The 19051-nt window shown below is 40.4% G+C and overlaps 1 protein-coding gene across 1 annotated transcript in view; it reads right to left on the minus strand.

Moving 5' to 3' along the window:
- Positions 1–18982, minus strand: part of kcnq1.2 (potassium voltage-gated channel, KQT-like subfamily, member 1.2) — a 413878-nt gene extending 394896 nt beyond the window's left edge. Inside the window, exons 1-2 of the mRNA XM_061969396.2 lie at positions 18631–18982; positions 12831–13410 (exon numbers count right to left, since the gene is read on the minus strand). Of these exons, the coding sequence (XP_061825380.2) occupies positions 12831–13276 (446 nt within the window). The 5' untranslated portion in view covers positions 13277–13410; positions 18631–18982. The remainder of the gene's footprint in view (positions 1–12830; positions 13411–18630) is intronic.
- Positions 18983–19051: the final 69 nt, after the last annotated feature.

The raw sequence follows: 19051 nt of genomic DNA on the forward strand, positions 1-19051 counted from the left end.
TGTGTGTGTGTGTGTGTGTGTGTGTGTGCGTGTGCGTGTGTGTGTGTGTGTGTGTGTGTGTGTGTGTGTGGTGGAAAATGTAAGCGTGATGAGTAAAGCACCTGCATCAGGCCCATTAGTGAGGACCCTTCATGCCAATCAGCGAGGAGACTAGACCAGGCTGGACTAGACGAGACTAGACGGCCCCCCACTGATGTACTTGAAACCTCTCATGTTTCCATTTGGTGTGGAAGGTAAAGCACACAATATTAGATTGCGTCATCAGACTCACTGTCACTCAAAGCAAACAATATTAGATTGTGTCATCAGACTCACTGTCACTCAAAGCAAACACGCTGTTGAAAGCATTACAACTTAAGTGAAGTTCAAGTTAAAGTACCAATGATTGTCACACGCACACTTGTATTTGTTTCACTTCTACTTTGTCAGTATTTTCTCAAAAACAGCAGAACAATCGCGTCAAAAAATATATTATTGGTTGCGCGTTTCTGCAGTCGGTCCTCAAAAACAGCAGTACATTCCTGTCAAATAGAGGATCTTTGACTAGCGGCGTTTCTGCGGTCCGTCCTCAAACACAGCAGAAAAAAACTGTCAAATAGAGGATCTTTGACCAGCGTTTTTGCAGCCCATCCTCAAAAACGGCAGCGCAATCCTGTCAAATAGGTTCTTTGACGAGCTTTGTTTTTGCTGTCTGTCTTCAAAAACAGCAGACCATTCCTTTCAAATAGAAGATCTTTGACTGGTGGTTTTACAGTCTGTTCTAAAAAACAAAAACAAAAAAAACAGACCAATTGAGTCAAAAAGAGGATCTTTGACCAGCGTTTCTGCAGTCTGTCCTCAAAAACATCAAAACAATTCTCTCACACAGAGGATCTTCAACTAACATAATCCTCTCACACAAAGGATCTTTCACTAGTGTTATGCAGTCGGTCTTCAAAAGTAGCAGAACAATCCTGTCAAAAAGAGGATCTTTGACTAGCGTTTTTGCAAAGTGTCCTCAAAAACAGCAGAAACAATCCTCTTACACAGAGGTTCTTCAACTAACGTAATCCTCTCACACAAAGGATCTTTGTGTGAGAGGATTATGCATAACAATAACTAGTTTTATTGTTATGCAGTCGGTCTTCAAAAACAATCATGTCAAAAAGAGGATCTTTGACTAGGGTTTTTGCAGTCTGTCCTCAAAAACAGCAATACATTCCTGTCAAATAGAGGATATTTGACCAGCACTTTTGCAGTCCATCCTCAAAAACAGCAGTACAACCCTGTCAAATAGGTTTTTTGACTAGCTTTGTTTTTGCAGTCTGTCCTCAAAAACAGCACACCATTCCTTTCAAATAGAAGATCTTTGACTCGCGGTTTGCAGTCTGTTCTCAAAAACATCAAAACAATCCTCTCACACAGAGGATCTTTAACTAACATTAATCCTCTCACACAGAGGATCTTTAACTAACATTAATCCTCTCACACAGAGGATCTTTGACTAGTGTTATGCAGTCGGCCCTCAAAGACAGCAGAACAATCCTGTCAAAAAGAGGATCTTTGACTAGCGTTTTTGCAGTCTGTCCTCAAAAACAGCAGAACAATCCTTTCAAATAGAAGATCTTTGACTAGCGGTTTGCAGTCTGTCCTCAAAAACATCAAAACAATCCTCTCCCACAGAGGATCTTTAACTAACATTAATCCTCTCACACAGAGGATCTTTGACTAGTGTTATGCAGTCGACCCTCAAAGACAGCAGAACAATCCTGTCAAAAAGAGGATCTTTGACTAGCGTTTTTGCAGTCTGTCCTCAAAAACAGCAGAACAATCCTCTCACACAGAGGATCTTCAACTAACGTTAATCCTCTCACAAAGAGGAACTTTGACTAGTGTTATGCAGTTGGCCTTCAAAAACAGCAGAACAATCCTGTCAAAAAGAGGATCTTTGACTCGTGTTTCTGGAGTCTCAAAGTCAGCAGAAAAAATCCTGTCAAATAGAGGATCTTTGACTCAAAAGTTCCTCCATATTAAAAGGAGTGCTCTGCTGTTTTTGAGAGAAAAATAACAATTTTCAATGATGCTCTATACAACAGGAATGCTCTGCTGTTTTTAAGGACCTACTGCCAACACATTAGTCAAAGATCCTTTTTATGAATGAGTGCGCTGCAGTTTTTGAGCACCTCGTGCAAAAACACTTGTAAAAAAAATCCCCGATATTACTCAAGCGCTCTGCTGTTTTTAAGGACCTACTGTCAAAGATCCCCTTTATGAAAGAGCGCTGTGCAGTTTTTGAGCACCTTGGGCAAAAATGCTTGCCGAAAGACCACTTTCTTACCGGAGTGCTCTGCTGTTTTTAAGGACCTTCACCACTCCAAAAACCCTCTATATGAAAATGAATGTTCTGCTGTTTTTGAGAACTGAATTCAGAGATGCTTTTGTTTATAAGAAAGGAAGGCTGTAATGTTTTGAAGGACATACTGCGAACACTTTAGATCTTCTGTACAATAGGAGAGCTCTGCAGTTTATGAGGACTTGTTACAAAAAAACCAACAGTCAAAGATCCTCTATATGTGATCATGTTCTAACTGTACTTGTGGGCTGAATGATAAAAGGGTTTGAATCCCAGAGTAAATAAATAAAACTGTCTGTAACTCATTTGCTGTGCTGGTCTTGTAACTCAACAGGAGTGGAAGAAGTGTAGTTTTCTCCATGGTAACTGAGGTTAAAGCAACAAAAGTGTAGTTTTCTCCATGGCAGCTCAGGTTAAAGCAACAAAAGTGTAGTTTTCTCCACTGCAGCTCAGGTTAAAGCAACAAAAGTGTAGTTTTCTCCATGGCAGCTCAGGTTAAAGCAACAAAAGTGTAGTTTTCTCCAAGGCAGCTCAGGTTAAAGCAACAAAAGTGTAGTTTTCTCCATGGCAGCTGAGGTTAAAGCAACAAAAGTGTAGTTTTCTCCATGGCAGCTCAGGTTAAAGCAACAAAAGTGTAGTTTTCTCCATTGCAGCTCAGGTTAAAGCAACAAAAGTGTAGTTTTCTCCATGGCAGCTCAGGTTAAAGCAACAAAAGTGTAGTTTTCTCCAAGGCAGCTCAGGTTAAAGCAACAAAAGTGTAGTTTTCTCCATGGCAGCTGAGGTTAAAGCAACAAAAGTGTAGTTTTCTCCAAGGCAGCTGAGGTTGAAGCAACAAAAGTGTAGTTTTCTCCATGGCAGCTCAGGTTAAAGCAACAAAAGTGTAGTTTTCTCCATGGCAGCTGAGGTTAAAGCAACAAAACTGTAGTTTTGTCCAAGGCAGCTCAGGTTAAAGCAACAAATGTGTAGTTTTCTCCATGGCAGCTCAGGTTAAAGCAACAAAAGTGTAGTTTTCTCCATGGCAGCTCAGGTTAAAGCAACAAAAGTGTAGTTTTCTCCATGGCAGCTCAGGTTAAAGCAACAAAAGTGTAGTTTTCTCCATGGCAGCTCAGGTTAAAGCAACAACAGTGTAGTTTTCTCCATGGCAGCTCAGGTTAAAGCAACAAAAGTGTAGTTTTCTCCATGGCAGCTGAGGTTAAAGCAACAAAAGTGTAGTTTTCTCCATGGCAGCTGAGGTCAAAGCAACAAAAGTGTAGTTTTCTCCATGGCAGCTGAGGTTAAAGCAACAAAAGTGTAGTTTTCTCCATGGTAACTGAGGTTAAAGCAACAAAAGTGTAGTTTTCTCCATGGCAGCTCAGGTTCAAGCAACAAAAGTGTAGTTTTCTCCATGGCAGCTCAGGTTAAAGCAACAAAAGTGTAGTTTTCTCCATGGCAGCTCAGGTTAAAGCAACAAATGTGTAGTTTTCTCCATGGCAGCTCAGGTTAAAGCAACAAAAGTGTAGTTTTCTCCATGGCAGCTCAGGTTAAAGCAACAAAAGTGTAGTTTTCTCCATGGCAGCTCAGGTTAAAGCAACAAAAGTGTAGTTTTCTCCATGGCAGCTCAGGTTAAAGCAACAAAAGTGTAGTTTTCTCCATGGCAGCTCAGGTTAAAGCAACAAAAGTGTAGTTTTCTCCATGGCAACTCAGGTTAAAGCAACAAAAGTGTAGTTTTCTCCATGGCAACTCAGGTTAAAGCAACAAAAGTGTAGTTTTCTCCATGGCAGCTCAGGTTAAAGCAACAAAAGTGTAGTTTTCTCCATGGCAGCTCAGGTTAAAGCAACAAAAGTGTAGTTTTCTCCATTGCAGGTCAGGTTAAAGCAACAAAAGTGTAGTTTTCTCCATTGCAGGTCAGGTTAAAGCAACAAAAGTGTAGTTTTCTCCATGGCAGCTGAGGTTAAAGCAACAAAAGTGTAGTTTTCTCCATGGCAGCTCAGGTTAAAGCAACAAAAGTGTAGTTGTCTCCATTGCAGGTCAGGTTAAAGCAACAAAAGTGTAGTTTTCTCCATTGCAGGTCAGGTTAAAGCAACAAAAGTGTAGTTTTCTCCATGGCAGCTCAGGTTAAAGCAACAAAAGTGTAGTTTTCTCCATTGCAGGTCAGGTTAAAGCAACAAAAGTGTAGTTTTCTCCATGGCAGCTCAGGTTAAAGCAACAAAAGTGTAGTTTTCTCCATGGCAGCTGAGGTTAAAGCAACACAAGTGTATTTTTCTCCATGGCAGCTGAGGTTAAAGCAACAAAAGTGTAGTTTTCTCCATGGCAGCTCAGGTTAAAGCAACAAAAGTGTAGTTTTCTCCATGGCAGCTCAGGTTAAAGCAACAAAAGTGTAGTTTTCTCCATGGCAGCTCAGGTTAAAGCAACAAAAGTGTAGTTTTCTCCATGGCAGCTGAGGTTTAAAGCAACAAAAGTGTAGTTTTCTCCATGGCAGCTCAGGTTAAAGCAACAAAAGTGTAGTTTTCTCCATGGCAGCTCAGGTTAAAGCAACAAAAGTGTAGTTATCTCCATGGCAGCTGAGGTTAAAGCAACAAAAGTGTAGTTTTCTCCATGGCAGCTCAGGTTAAAGCAACAAAAGTGTAGTTTTCTCCATGGCAGCTGAGGTTAAAGCAACAAAAGTGTAGTTTTCCCATGGCAGCTGAGGTTAAAGCAACAAAAGTGTAGTTTTCTCCATGGTGACTGAGGTTAAAGCAACAAAAGTGTAGTTTTCTCCATGGCAGCTCAGGTTAAAGCAACAAAAGTGTAGTTTTCTCCATGGCAGCTCAGGTTAAAGCAACAAAAGTGTAGTTTTCTCCATGGCAGCTCAGGTTAAAGCAACAAAAGTGTAGTTTTCTCCATGGCAGCTGAGGTTAAAGCAACAAAAGTGTAGTTTTCTCCATGGCAGCTCAGGTTAAAGCAACAAAAGTGTAGTTTTCTCCATGGCAGCTGAGGTTAAAGCAACAAAAGTGTAGTTTTCTCCATGGCGACTGAGGTTAAAGCAACAAAAGTGTAGTTTTCTCCATGGCGACTGAGGTTAAAGCAACAAAAGTGTAGTTTTCTCCATGGCAGCTGAGGTTAAAGCAGCAAAGCCAGCCGGCCAATTCCCGGCCCAGTTCAGCGTGCATGTGGAGCGACAGCAGCACTAATCCGCCAGCATCCTGTTAAAGCGAGACGCTAACAGACAGGTCAGGATGCTGCGTGCTAACCCAACAATGAGGCATTAGCAGCCACACACACACACAATGGAATTCAACAACATAATGACACACACACACACACACACACACACACACACACACACACACACACACACATTTCCTCCTTTATGCTACTGGAACTTAGTCCAGTTCAACTTCTGCTGGTGTTGTTCATATTGTTACAGTCCAACACTCGGTTGAACATGGATTTATCAATAAAGATTCCTTCACCAAACCGTTTTTTGGCCACAGAATTGATGACGCAGCTAAAAGTTGCACAACAATTTGGAGTCCTTGGTGAAAATATGTTTTGTTTGTCTTGACTTGTCACGTATTTGTGAAGGTGAAGCGAGACTCCAGCATCACTGTGTGATGAAATGTGCTGACTTGTCATTGGAGTTGACTGACTTGTCATGGAGTTGACTGGCTTGTCATGGAGTTGACTGACTTGTCATGGAGTTGACTGGCTTGTCATGGAGTTGACTGACTTGTCATGGAGTTGACTGACTTGTCATGGAGTTGACTGACTTGTCATTGGAGTTGACTGACTTGTCATGGAGTTGACTGACTTGTCAAGGAGTTGACTGACTTGTCATGGAGTTGACTGACTTGTCATGGAGTTGACTGGCTTGTCATGGAGTTGACTGGCTTGTCATGGAGTTGACTGACTTGTCATGGAGTTGACTGACTTGTCATGGAGTTGACTGACTTGTCATGGAGTTGACTGACTTGTCATTGGAGTTGACTGACTTGTCATGGAGTTGACTGACTTGTCAAGGAGTTGACTGACTTGTCATGGAGTTGACTGACTTGTCATGGAGTTGACTGGCTTGTCATGGAGTTGACTGGCTTGTCATGGAGTTGACTGACTTGTCATGGAGTTGACTGACTTGTCATGGAGTTGACTGACTTGTCATTGGAGTTGACTGACTTGTCATTGGAGTTGACTGACTTGTCATGGAGTTGACTGACTTGTCATGGAGTTGACTGACTTGTCATGGAGTTGACTGACTTGTCATGGAGTTGACTGACTTGTCATGGAGTTGACTGGCTTGTCATGGAGTTGACTGACTTGTCATGGAGTTGACTGGCTTGTCATGGAGTTGACTGACTTGTCATGGAGTTGACTGACTTGTCATGGAGTTGACTGACTTGTCATGGAGTTGACTGACTTGTCATTGGAGTTGACTGACTTGTCATTGGAGTTGACTGACTTGTCATGGAGTTGACTGACTTGTCATGGAGTTGACTGACTTGTCATGGAGTTGACTGACTTGTCATGGAGTTGACTGACTTGTCATGGAGTTGACTGGCTTGTCATGGAGTTGACTGACTTGTCATGGAGTTGACTGGCTTGTCATGGAGTTGACTGACTTGTCATGGAGTTGACTGACTTGTCATGGAGTTGACTGACTTGTCATGGAGTTGACTGACTTGTCATTGGAGTTGACTGACTTGTCATGGAGTTGACTGGCTTGTCATTGGAGTTGACTGACTTGTCATTGGAGTTGACTGACTTGTCATGGAGTTGACTGGCTTGTCATGGAGTTGACTGACTTGTCATTGGAGTTGACTGACTTGTCATTGGAGTTGACTGACTTGTCATGGAGTTGACTGGCTTGTCATGGAGTTGACTGACTTGTCATTGGAGTTGACTGACTTGTCATGGAGTTGACTGACTTGTCATGGAGTTGACTGACTTGTCATTGGAGTTGACTGACTTGTCATGGAGTTGACTGGCTTGTCATGGAGTTGACTGACTTGTCATTGGAGTTGACTGACTTGTCATTGGAGTTGACTGACTTGTCATGGAGTTGACTGGCTTGTCATGGAGTTGACTGACTTGTCATTGGAGTTGACTGACTTGTCATGGAGTTGACTGGCTTGTCATGGAGTTGACTGACTTGTCATTGGAGTTGACTGACTTGTCATGGAGTTGACTGACTTGTCATGGAGTTGACTAACTTGTCATGGAGTTGACTGACTTGTCATGGAGTTGACTGACTTGTCATGGAGTTGACTGGCTTGTCATGGAGTTGACTGACTTGTCATGGAGTTGACTGACTTGTCATGGAGTTGACTAACTTGTCATGGAGTTGACTGACTTGTCATGGAGTTGACTGACTTGTCATGGAGTTGACTGGCTTGTCATGGAGTTGACTGACTTGTCATTGGAGTTGACTGACTTGTCATGGAGTTGACTGACTTGTCATGGAGTTGACTAACTTGTCATGGAGTTGACTGACTTGTCATGGAGTTGACTGACTTGTCATGGAGTTGACTGACTTGTCATGGAGTTGACTGACTTGTCATGGAGTTGACTAACTTGTCATGGAGTTGACTGACTTGTCATGGAGTTGACTGACTTGTCATGGAGTTGACTGGCTTGTCATGGAGTTGACTGACTTGTCATTGGAGTTGACTGACTTGTCATGGAGTTGACTGACTTGTCATGGAGTTGACTAACTTGTCATGGAGTTGACTGACTTGTCATGGAGTTGACTGACTTGTCATGGAGTTGACTGACTTGTCATGGAGTTGACTGGCTTGTCATGGAGTTGACTGACTTGTCATTGGAGTTGACTGACTTGTCATGGAGTTGACTGACTTGTCATGGAGTTGACTAACTTGTCATGGAGTTGACTGACTTGTCATGGAGTTGACTGACTTGTCATGGAGTTGACTGGCTTGTCATGGAGTTGACTGACTTGTCATGGAGTTGACTGACTTGTCATGGAGTTGACTGACTTGTCATGGAGTTGACTGACTTGTCAAGGAGTTGACTGACTTGTCATGGAGTTGACTGACTTGTCATGGAGTTGACTGGCTTGTCATGGAGTTGACTGACTCCCAGTGAAGCGCAGAGTGAACTGTAAGATCCTCACGTAAGTATTCAAAGCGCTCAATGGTCTCGCCCCAGCTTACATCAAAGATCTCCTGGACCAACCCACCAGCTCCAGGCTTGGTCGCTGTCTTAGGTCTGACAAGCAGATGACCTTGAAGGTCCCAGGGTCAAACCTAGTGACAAAGGGAGACCGTGCTTTCTCAGTGATGGCACCTGAGCTATGGAATAAGCTCCCTCTGAATGTCAAGTCTGGACTCTTTCAGAGCACAGCTTAAAACTCACCTCCTTACAGCAGATGACTTTTGATTGATGTGTTCATTTTGTGTCTTAAATGTTTATTTTAGATTCCTTTGTGTGTCTCGGTCTCTGTTTCTGTTTTTTTTGTGTTTCTCTACTCGGGCTGATGTAACAGTTGGTTGGGGGGGCGCATAATAAATGAAAAGAACACAACATAACATCTGGATTGTTTGGTCATTAGATTAGATAGATAGATAGTACTTTATTGATTCCTTCAGGAGAGTTCCATCAGGATTAACTCAAGGTTTTACGCTCGTGTGACGATGAAGAAAAGTAAACAAAAATATTTTAAAAAACATGGTGAGGCATCCACTGTAAAAATCTCCTTAGAATTTTGCTTTCATCATTCAGAGACTTGACTGTCTTAATTGTTTTGATCTAGTTGACTTATTTTTACATTTGCTTGACACAGATTATTACAAATCATTAGTTCACAAATAGGAACATACTGCGTAGGTTCCCTCCGGGTACTCCGGCTTCCTCCAACCTCCAAAGACATGCACCTGGGGATAGGCTCCTCCCACCTCCAAGGACATGCACCTGGGGATAGGCCCCTCCCACCTCCAAAGACATGCACCTGGGAATAGGCCCCTCCCACCTCCAAAGACATGCACCTGGGGATAGGCCCCTCCCACCTCCAAAGACATGCACCTGGGGATAGGCCCCTCCCACCTCCAAAGACATGCACCTGGGGATAGGCCCCTCCCACCTCCAAAGACATGCACCTGGGGATAGGCTCCTCCCACCTCCAAAGACATGCACCTGGGGATAGGTCGATTGGCAACACTAAATGGTCCCTAGTGTGTGAATGTTGTCTATCTGTGTTGGCCCTGTGATGAGGTGGTGACTTGTCCAGGGTGTACCCCGCCTTCCGCCGGAATGCAGCTGAGATAGGCTCCAGCGCCCCCCGCGACCCCAAAGGGAATAAGCGGTAGAAAATGGATGGATGGAGTAGTCTTTTGTTTTGTTGCTTTTATTCTTTTTTATAGTTTAGTGTATTAATCATTTTATGTTCTTTTAATTGCTTTTATCACAATTAATTGTTTTTATGTATTGTTTTAACATTTATTTTATATTACTTTTGTATGTTTTTTTTCGGTATTCTTTTTAGTATACATTTACTCATCGCTTTTATTACAACTCAACTTTTGATGTTTTATTGTTTTTTATTATTAAATGTTATTTGTTTTGTGTACTCTATATAAAGGCTGCTGCTATTGATTACCTGTATTTTTGTGATCGAGTAATCTATTGATTATTTTTGACCGATTAATCAAATAATCGGATACACACATTGTATGGCCAGAAATCGTATTTTAGGGGAAATTGTTGAAATAAACAACAATTGTTCTGCTTACTATATCATTGTTTAGTTTTTTTTTAATGCACATCATCAACATTGAAAAAAAAACAATTCCATTCAATAAGAAAAAAGATTCAAACTAAAAAAAATATTTGCTGTTTTCTGCCATAAGAATAACGTCACCCTTGCGCCACCGCTCTCATGTGTGCTCTATTGCAATGGTCATGAAACTTATGTTCACATATTTTAACTATGCAGTCCTTATAATATCAATTGTCTTTAGTTACACTCATTAAACGATAAATCAAAGCAACAGAACATAAATTAAAGCTTTTTTCTAATCAAATGAATACTTTTAAGTTATTAATTGTTGCAGCTAGTCTCAAGCAACATCATTTGGTTCAATACATAATCAATATGTTGCTCTGGAGAGGGAAGTCTGGGGGTCTCTGTTGGAGCTGTTGACCCCATTCCAGATAAGCGGTTGAAGATGGATGGATGGACATAATCAATATACATCCATTACTGTACTATGTCAACATATTTTTAACTAATTATTTTCTGTCAAAAAAACTCTTAACACAAGAAAATAATTTTTAATGAAGACATTTAAAATAATAATAATATATTTATAATTGTTGCTAAATTATTTTATTAGGATCCGTCATTTAAAAAAATAATCAATTTTTAATACGTCTTGATTTGAAAAAAGTATTAGTATTATTTAAAGTATTCTTCAAAGGACAACATTAGATTAGGTTGAAATGAAAATAAAAAATCATGATTTAAAGCATTTGCCTAATTCTTTCACAGACATTTAAGATGAATGAATGAATGTATAGAATAAAAAAAAAGGCTTTATATCCCCCCAAAAAGTTGTAGTATTTTTATTAAAAATCTTATTATTTAAACTATTCATATATTTTTTAAAAGGAACACAATTAGACTTGGTTTAAATAAATATTCCTTTGAAAAACGAAGGCTGCACAACGTCCATCAGGATATCCCTCAACAGGTTGCTATGTTAGACGTCTTAAACGCCATTAACATTCTGTCTCCAGCATCTTCACGCCAATTAAGGAAGGTGACATTTATTAAAAATGCCTTATGTAAGCAAGTGTGCTTTAAGCGCAGGTCAGTGTGCTCCCCTTCTAGAAGACACAGTGAGGCCTCCATGTCTTCTTACATGCATGAAGATGCTCGCTTGTGAGGACACAGCCAGAAAGAAGTATGGCTGAGCAGACCACACTGACCTGCTTCTGATGGACTGCCTTTAAGCACGCACACACACACACACACACACACACACACACACACACACACACACACACACACACACACACACACACACACACACACACCTACTTCTGTGACCTAATGGGAGCTCCAACCTAAGACTGGGGGGAACATCACTAGAGAGGGCCTGCAGATTTAATAAAAGCCAATACAAGATAATATTGCTGACTTTTGATTGGTAATACTTTAAAAAATGTGTTTATTATTGTCAGCTCTTACGCAAAGGGGACCCCTAAACAATATTCTAACAGTAAAATGAGCACCAAACTTGAGGAAACGCTATTATCTCGCTCCACTTTGACAGGAGAGGCCCCTCAAATGTTGAAGTTTCAGGTAGGCTTCTCTACACGTCTTAAAATAAAGCTTGGGGCACCGGGTTTTGGGACATTGTAAAAGAAAAAGACGGATATGATTAATCCTCTAAACCTGCACTCTCTCCCCGTGTGTACATATGTACGCTCAGCACTTTATCTTTAATGGCTTCACTACACATCTTGAAATATCATCCGATAGCTTCACGGGTGGCGGCTGTACATTTCAATATTTTCTTCATGCTAACTAGACATGATGTTGCTGTAAAAATGTAATTGTAGCTAAGTATGGTTTGTGTTACAAGGTCAAGGTTCAAGGTCAAGGTTCAACTTTATTGTCCCCGCGGGGAAATTTGTCTTGGGCACAGTGCATCATTGCTTTCTTAACATACCCAAAAACAACAGAACAAAAACACAAGCACAGACACAAGCACAACCATACAACTAACATTTAAACATCAGAACATGGAGCTTGATAGACATAGGTGGCACTTTGATGGAGGCATAAAATCTACAGTATGGAGATAAAGATAAAGTACCAATGTGCATTGCACTAGAGCTCATGGATAAAGTGCTGTGTGCTAAAGTGCTTAGTTCTAAAGTGCTATGTGCTAAAGTGCTATGTGCTAAAAAAGTGCTAACCTATGTATTAAAATTCTATTGCACATTGTTGGTCAGCTTAATGGAGGCTGGAACAAATGATAATTGAAGGCGGTTAGATTTGCATAGTGGGACCCGGAGTCTTCTCCCTGATGGCAGGGTTCCATATTCAGGAAAGAGTGGGTGTTGTGAGTTGGAAATAATTTTCTTAGCTTTTTTCCTAACTGCCTGCTCATAGATGCTCTGTATAGGCTCATATTCTTTCCTCCCTACGATTTTCATTGCCGTTTTATGCAGTTTGCTTTTTAGCTTAACGGTTAGGTTGCCAAACCATGAGGTGATCCCGTATCTAATGATGCTCTCTACAATGGCACGGTAGAAAATCATCATGATATGGCTGCTTACGCCGTACAATCTTAATCTTCGCAAAAAATATAGCCTCTGTTGCAGTCTATTGCACAGTTTGTCAATATGTGTCTTCCAGTTACGTTGTTGTATGTGATATTTGCCATCTATGACATTACTTCATTAGCATTAAAGCTACAAATTGGGCTTAAAAAAACTACTTTTGAATTGTCTAAACTCCACACTTCTGCGGGACTTCCTGTGAATGTGTATAATATGTTATTGAGTGAGAAGTACTCACACAAGGAAGTGGTAGAGAAAGCACTTGAGTCCAGCCGGTCTCTCCAGGAAGTTGTAGACGTCCCCCTGCATGCTCGTCTTGACGTACGGCCGCTGGAAATCCTTCTGGTGGTGACGCAGCCAGCTGGAAGGCGGCAGAGGCGGCGGCGCCTGGCCGACGGACGGCTGACCGGGCACAATCTGCAGCGCCGGGTCGTTGGTCGCCGGGACGCCCGATCCATTATTCCCCGCCGCGGGGTCCGGTTCTAGTGAGACGGGAGAATAACGGCCTCCGACGGGAGCGGCGCCGGCCGGACAAGGGTCAGCGTCCGCCTCCTGGTCCAGGCTGAGGCTGGTGCTGGTGTAGCCGTTGGGGCCGCATCGTGCGAAGGGCCCCGCCAAGCTGCTGCCGTAGTCCCGCTGCAGGTGGCAGGTCATGTGGAAGGACCTCGCTCGTCGCTCCCCCATCAAACTTTCAACGTCCTCAAGCTGCCGGGTGAGAGCAGGTGGAGGTGGTGTTGGGGGTGGAGGCCTAGAGAGGCATGGCTAGCTTCCTGCTGCAGACGAGCGCTCTCTCTGCAGGACTGCGAGTGCATCCATGCCTGCAGTGAAGGAGTCACATGAGACCTGGAGATAGTGGCACTGGAAGAGGGTCTTGACCTCTTTGGGACAAGACCCTCTTCATTTTACACTGACCATGCAGACTGTAAACCACTCATATTATTAACTCAACTGCAGAGAGTGCCGGGTGACTCGTAGGGGTAAGATTTTTATTAGGGTGGAGGCTTTTATTCCAACACATGCATTTTCTAATAATACAACAAATTGGGTATATGAAGAGTTGGTGTGCAAAAAAAGATCTCTCCGATTTTTTGTTGTTGTTTTAACTTGTGATGATGCAACTTAACATTAAACACAGCAGACTTGGATCAACTATAAAACAAAAGTTATTAGTTTTTGCAGATGAACTTCATATTTGTCCACTACATACAACCTACAGAGGTGGGTAGTAACGCGCTACATTTACTCCGTTACATCTACTTGAGTAACTTTTGGGATAAATTGTACTTCTAAGAGTAGTTTTAATGCAACATACTTTTACTTTTACTTAAGTATATTTATAGAGAAGGAACGCTACTTTTACTCCGCTACTTTTATCTACATTCAGCTCGCTACTTTTATCTACATTCAGCTCGCTACTCGCTACTAATTTTTATCGATCTGTTAATGCACGCTTTGTTTGTTTTGGTCTGTCAGACAGACCTTCAAAGTGCCTGCCTTACTGGTGACGTTTCACTCCGTTCCACCAATCAGATGCAGTCACTGGTGACGTTGGACCAATCAAACAGAGCCAGGCGGTCACATGACCTGACTTAAACAAGTTGAAAAACTTATTGGGGTGTTACCATTTAGTGGTCAATTGTACGGAATATGTACTGTACTGTGCAATCTAATCATAAAAGTTCCAATCAATCAATCAAAAGTGTGAAGGAAAAAAGATACTTTTTTATTTCAACCGTACATCCCGTCAAAAGCCTAAAGACTGACCGCACATGAGGACGTTCCTGTCTTCACAATAAAAGTGCCGCTCCATCGCGCCTGCACTTTCAAAACAAGAGTCTCCGAAAGCCAGCGCAAACAAGCTAGCAAGCTACGGAGTTTGACGCCAATGTATTTCTTGTAAAGTGTATAAAAACGAATATGGAAGCTGGACAAATAAGATGCCAAAAACCAACCACTTTCATGTGGTATTAGACAGAAAGGAGGAACTTTTTTTCTCCTCCATTTGAAAACGTGGACGTTATCATCACTACTGTCTGATTACAATCAATGCAAGTCATCAGAATCAGGTAATGCACCAACTTATATTCTAGTCTTCATGAAAGAAAGGAATCTATATGTGTTAAACATGCATGTATATTCATTAAAACACCTTTAACATGTAAACAAAAACAGCAAAAATAAATACATATAAATTATATACTGTATATATCAATGTATATGTATGTATGTATATATATATATATATATATATATATATATATATATATATATATATATATATATATATATATATATATATATATATATATATATATACAGTATATATATATATATATATATATATATATATATATATATATATATATATATATATATATATATATATATATATATATGATATGAGTGTGTATGTTACTCATCAGTTACTCAGTACTTGAGTAGTTTTTTCACAACATACTTTTTACTTTTACTCAAGTAAATATTTGGGTGACTACTCCTTACTTTTACTTGAGTAATAAATCTCTAAAGTAACAGTACTCTTACTTGAGTACAATTTCTGGCTACTCTACCCACCTCTGACAACCTATGAAACTACTCCGCCCTTTCAAAAGACTTCCAATAAAAGTGCAAAAGGCGATTTACTTTGAAAAGTACCTGCACTTGTCACTGTCAAAAAACAAACACAATTGTGGCGAGTTGAGCAACAATCGTGTTCTCATGTTTAGTTTTTACTCAGTTTTTACTAATTGTTTTACTAATTGGTTTTTATCTAGTCTGCACTTTTACTGCGTTATTATTATTATTATTATTGGCTTTTATCTAGTCTGCACTTTGTCTGTATTATTACTATTATCATTATTATGGACTCCTCTTTGTCTTATTCTTTTTATTTTATTTTTTTAATGATGTTAGATCTGTGTTGTTGTTGTTGTTGTTGTTGTTGTTGTTGTGGACAAGTGTTGTAAATTAGCTTTGGCTACAAACACTATGATGCATACATTGGATAACTGTTTCAGATATATGTGTTTCTGTATCCGTCCCTATTTCAAATAAACCTTTATATATACTGTATATATATATATATATATATATATATATATATATATATATATATATATATATATATATATATATATATATATACAGTTAGGTCCATAAATATTTGGACATTGACACAATTTTCAGTATTCCAGCTCTGTACAACACCACAATGGATTTTAAATGAAACAATCAAGATGTGCTTTAAGTGCAGACTTTGAGCTTTAATTTGAGGGTATTTACATCCAGATCAGGTGAACGGTGTAGGAATTACAACACATTTTATATGTGTCTTCCACTTTTTAAGGGACCAAAAGTAATTGGACAATTGGCTACTCAGCTGTTCCATGGCCAGATGTGTGTTATTCCCTTGTTTTTTTCATTTACTTAATTTACAAAGAGCAGATAAAAGGCCTAGATGTCATTTCAAGTGTGGTATATTAGTTTGGAATCTGGGGAGGTCACCTCTCAATATGAAGTCCAAAGAGCTGTCCATATCAGTGAAGCAAGCCATCATTGGGCTGAAAAATCAAAACAAAGCCATCAGAGAGATAGCAAAAACATGAGGTGTGGCCTATTCAACTGTTTGGTACATTCTTAAAAAGAGAGAGCGCACTGCTAAGCTCAGCAACACCCAAAGACCTGGAAGACCACGGAAAACAAGTGTTTCCTTGTCAAGAAAAAGCCCTTCACAACAGTTGGCTAGATGAAGAAAACTCTCCAAGAGGTAGGTGTATCTGTGTCCAAGTCAACAATTAAGAGAAGACTTCACCAGAGGAAATACAGAGGCTTCATCACAAGGTGTAAACCATTGGTGAGCCTCAAAAACAGGAAGGCCAGATTAGAGTTTGCCAAGAAACATGTAAAAGAGCCTGCGCAGTTCTGGAACAACATCTTATGGACAGATGAGACAAAGATCAACTTGTACCAAAATTATGGAAAGAGAAGAGTATGGAGAAGGCAAGGAACTGCTCAAGATCCAAAGCATACCACCTCATCAGTGAAGCATGGTGGTGGTAGTGGAACTGGATCTCTTATATTTATTGATGATGTGACAGCTGACAAAAGCAGCAGAATGAATTCTGAAGTGTTTGGGGCAATATTATCTGCTCATATTCAGCCAAATGCTTCAAAACTCATTGGACGGCGCTTCACAATGCAGATGGACAATGACCCCAAGCATACTGCGAAAGCAACCAAATAGTTTTTAAGGCAAAGAAATGGAATGTTCTGCAATGGCCAAGTCAATCACCTGACCTGAATCCCATTGAGCATGAATTTCACTTGCTGAAGACAAAACTGAAGGGAAAATGCCCAAAGAACAAGCAGGAAGTGAAGACCGCTGCAACAGAGGCCTGGCAAAGCATCACCAGGGATCAAACCCAGCGTCTGGTGATGTCTATGTGTTCCACACTTCAGGCTGTCATTGACTGCAAAGGATTTGCAACAAAGTATTAAAAAGTGACAATTTGATTTATGATTATGTTAGTTTGTCCAATTACTTTTGGTCCCTTAAAAAGTGGAAGGCACATATAAAATGTGTTGTAATTTCTACACCGTTCACCTGATTTGGATGTAAATACCCTCAAATTAAAGCCCAGAGTGTACACTTAAAGCACATCTTGATTGTTTCATTTCAAATCCATTGTGGTGTTGTACAGAGCTGGAATACTGACAATTGTGTCAATGTCCAAATATTTATGGACCTAACTGTATATATATATATATATCGTACAGTAAGTGGGCTGGATGTCTCTGTGTACTATTTAGACAACTAATACCAACGCCGACTAAAGACAGAGATCAGACATAACAGTGGAGCACCAGTTAGTTACATTTGAATAGAACAATAACAACAACTGGAAAGTGTTTTTTCTTAGTAGTATAAACGTAAATATATCAAATCGGCTCTTGGAAAAAGTTTGATGAAGTTCACAAAGTGTTTGTTTCTGACCTTTTATTTCCACAAGAAAGACAGAGAGATCAGACATAAAAGAAAGTCACGAGTGAGTTAAACTAACCCCGACAAAATACTGGTGAGCAAACGATGCATTCATGTGCAATATCATTCTCTATTTAAAAGGGAACCGCATTTTTGGGGGAAATGTGTCTATCCGCCAGGCTCCATAGAGGGGTATGGCAAAGAATGACTTCGAGTGCAGTGTTGTATATATTCAAACACAGTGTTACTGTTCAAACTTTGTGTAATGTCACAGTGGGAAAAATATTTCTGCCCTTTTTTAATGAATACTTTGGCCTACTAAACTACTGTATTTGCATTAGACCTATAAATAAATGCTAAGTTCTAAGTGCAAAGAGTCATAGCATTGTTTGTATTACAAGCCCAAACTTCTGGAAACAATGGTCGGTGAATGTTTCTCTGTACTTTTTAAAGAACTACAAGTCACTAAGGAGTTCAAATGTGGGCAGCTCAATGTGTGGCTGACAGAAAAGACCCTTAAGATGATATCTGTATGTGTTGACTATGGCAGTAATTGGAGAAAGTGTAAGTTTAGTTGGAAAGAAAGGAGACAAAAAGTCCCTTCAATATGTTTTGTCAGAGATTGTGAGAATAGATCTACACCATCACCAGTGACATCTACAGCATCATTGTGAGCGAACTGTGGTGCTGAATTTCCCCCAGGGATCAATAAAGTACTTTCTATTCTATTCTATTCTATTCTATTCTATCATCAGCTATAGAGGCGTCGGTGACAAAGACCACATAGACTGCTAATTGTGAGAATAGATCTCCAGTATCATCAGGACCACATGAGAATAGATCTCCAGTATCATCAGGATCACATGAACTGCTAATTGTGAGAATAGATCTCCAGTATCATCAGGACCACATGGACTGCTGGGCTTGACTTTCTGCCTCTTTTCATAGACACTTTCCGTGCACATGATATGGCATTAAACCGCTGACAGTTGCGAGGACATTGTAGGTTGAACCAAACGCAGATATTAGAAACTATTACTGCAGAGAAAAAGCTTACCGTCAATCGTCCAAACGCCAATAGCAGGGGAAATCATAAATACATCCTCAGGTTCGGCGGACCAGGTGAAAGCAACGTCTACTACAATTATTTTAAAAGTTGCAGAGATAGCAAGTTACAAGCCAGACGTTGAATATTGGCGATAAATCCCAAAGTAAAGAGAAAGCGCACAAGTGTCAAGTCGGCGTCTGTCTGCGGGACTTTGAAGTGCATCGCTGATTGTACATGGTGAGTTCAATGCCACTCGATATTTTTACTTTCAACAGCGCTGCTCGTGTTTTGGCTTGGTGTACCCGCGCAACAATTCTAGTGTGTCGCTTACCACTTTTCATATTTGTTTATCAAATGTCACTTTTAGTCATTTTGTGCTTCAGTTATCTAATCATTTAGTTAGTATTTGTCGATGGTACATTTTACGACG

The sequence above is a fragment of the Nerophis lumbriciformis genome, linkage group LG10, assembly GCF_033978685.3.
Source record: "Nerophis lumbriciformis linkage group LG10, RoL_Nlum_v2.1, whole genome shotgun sequence".
NCBI classification, from domain to species: Eukaryota; Metazoa; Chordata; class Actinopteri; order Syngnathiformes; family Syngnathidae; genus Nerophis; species Nerophis lumbriciformis.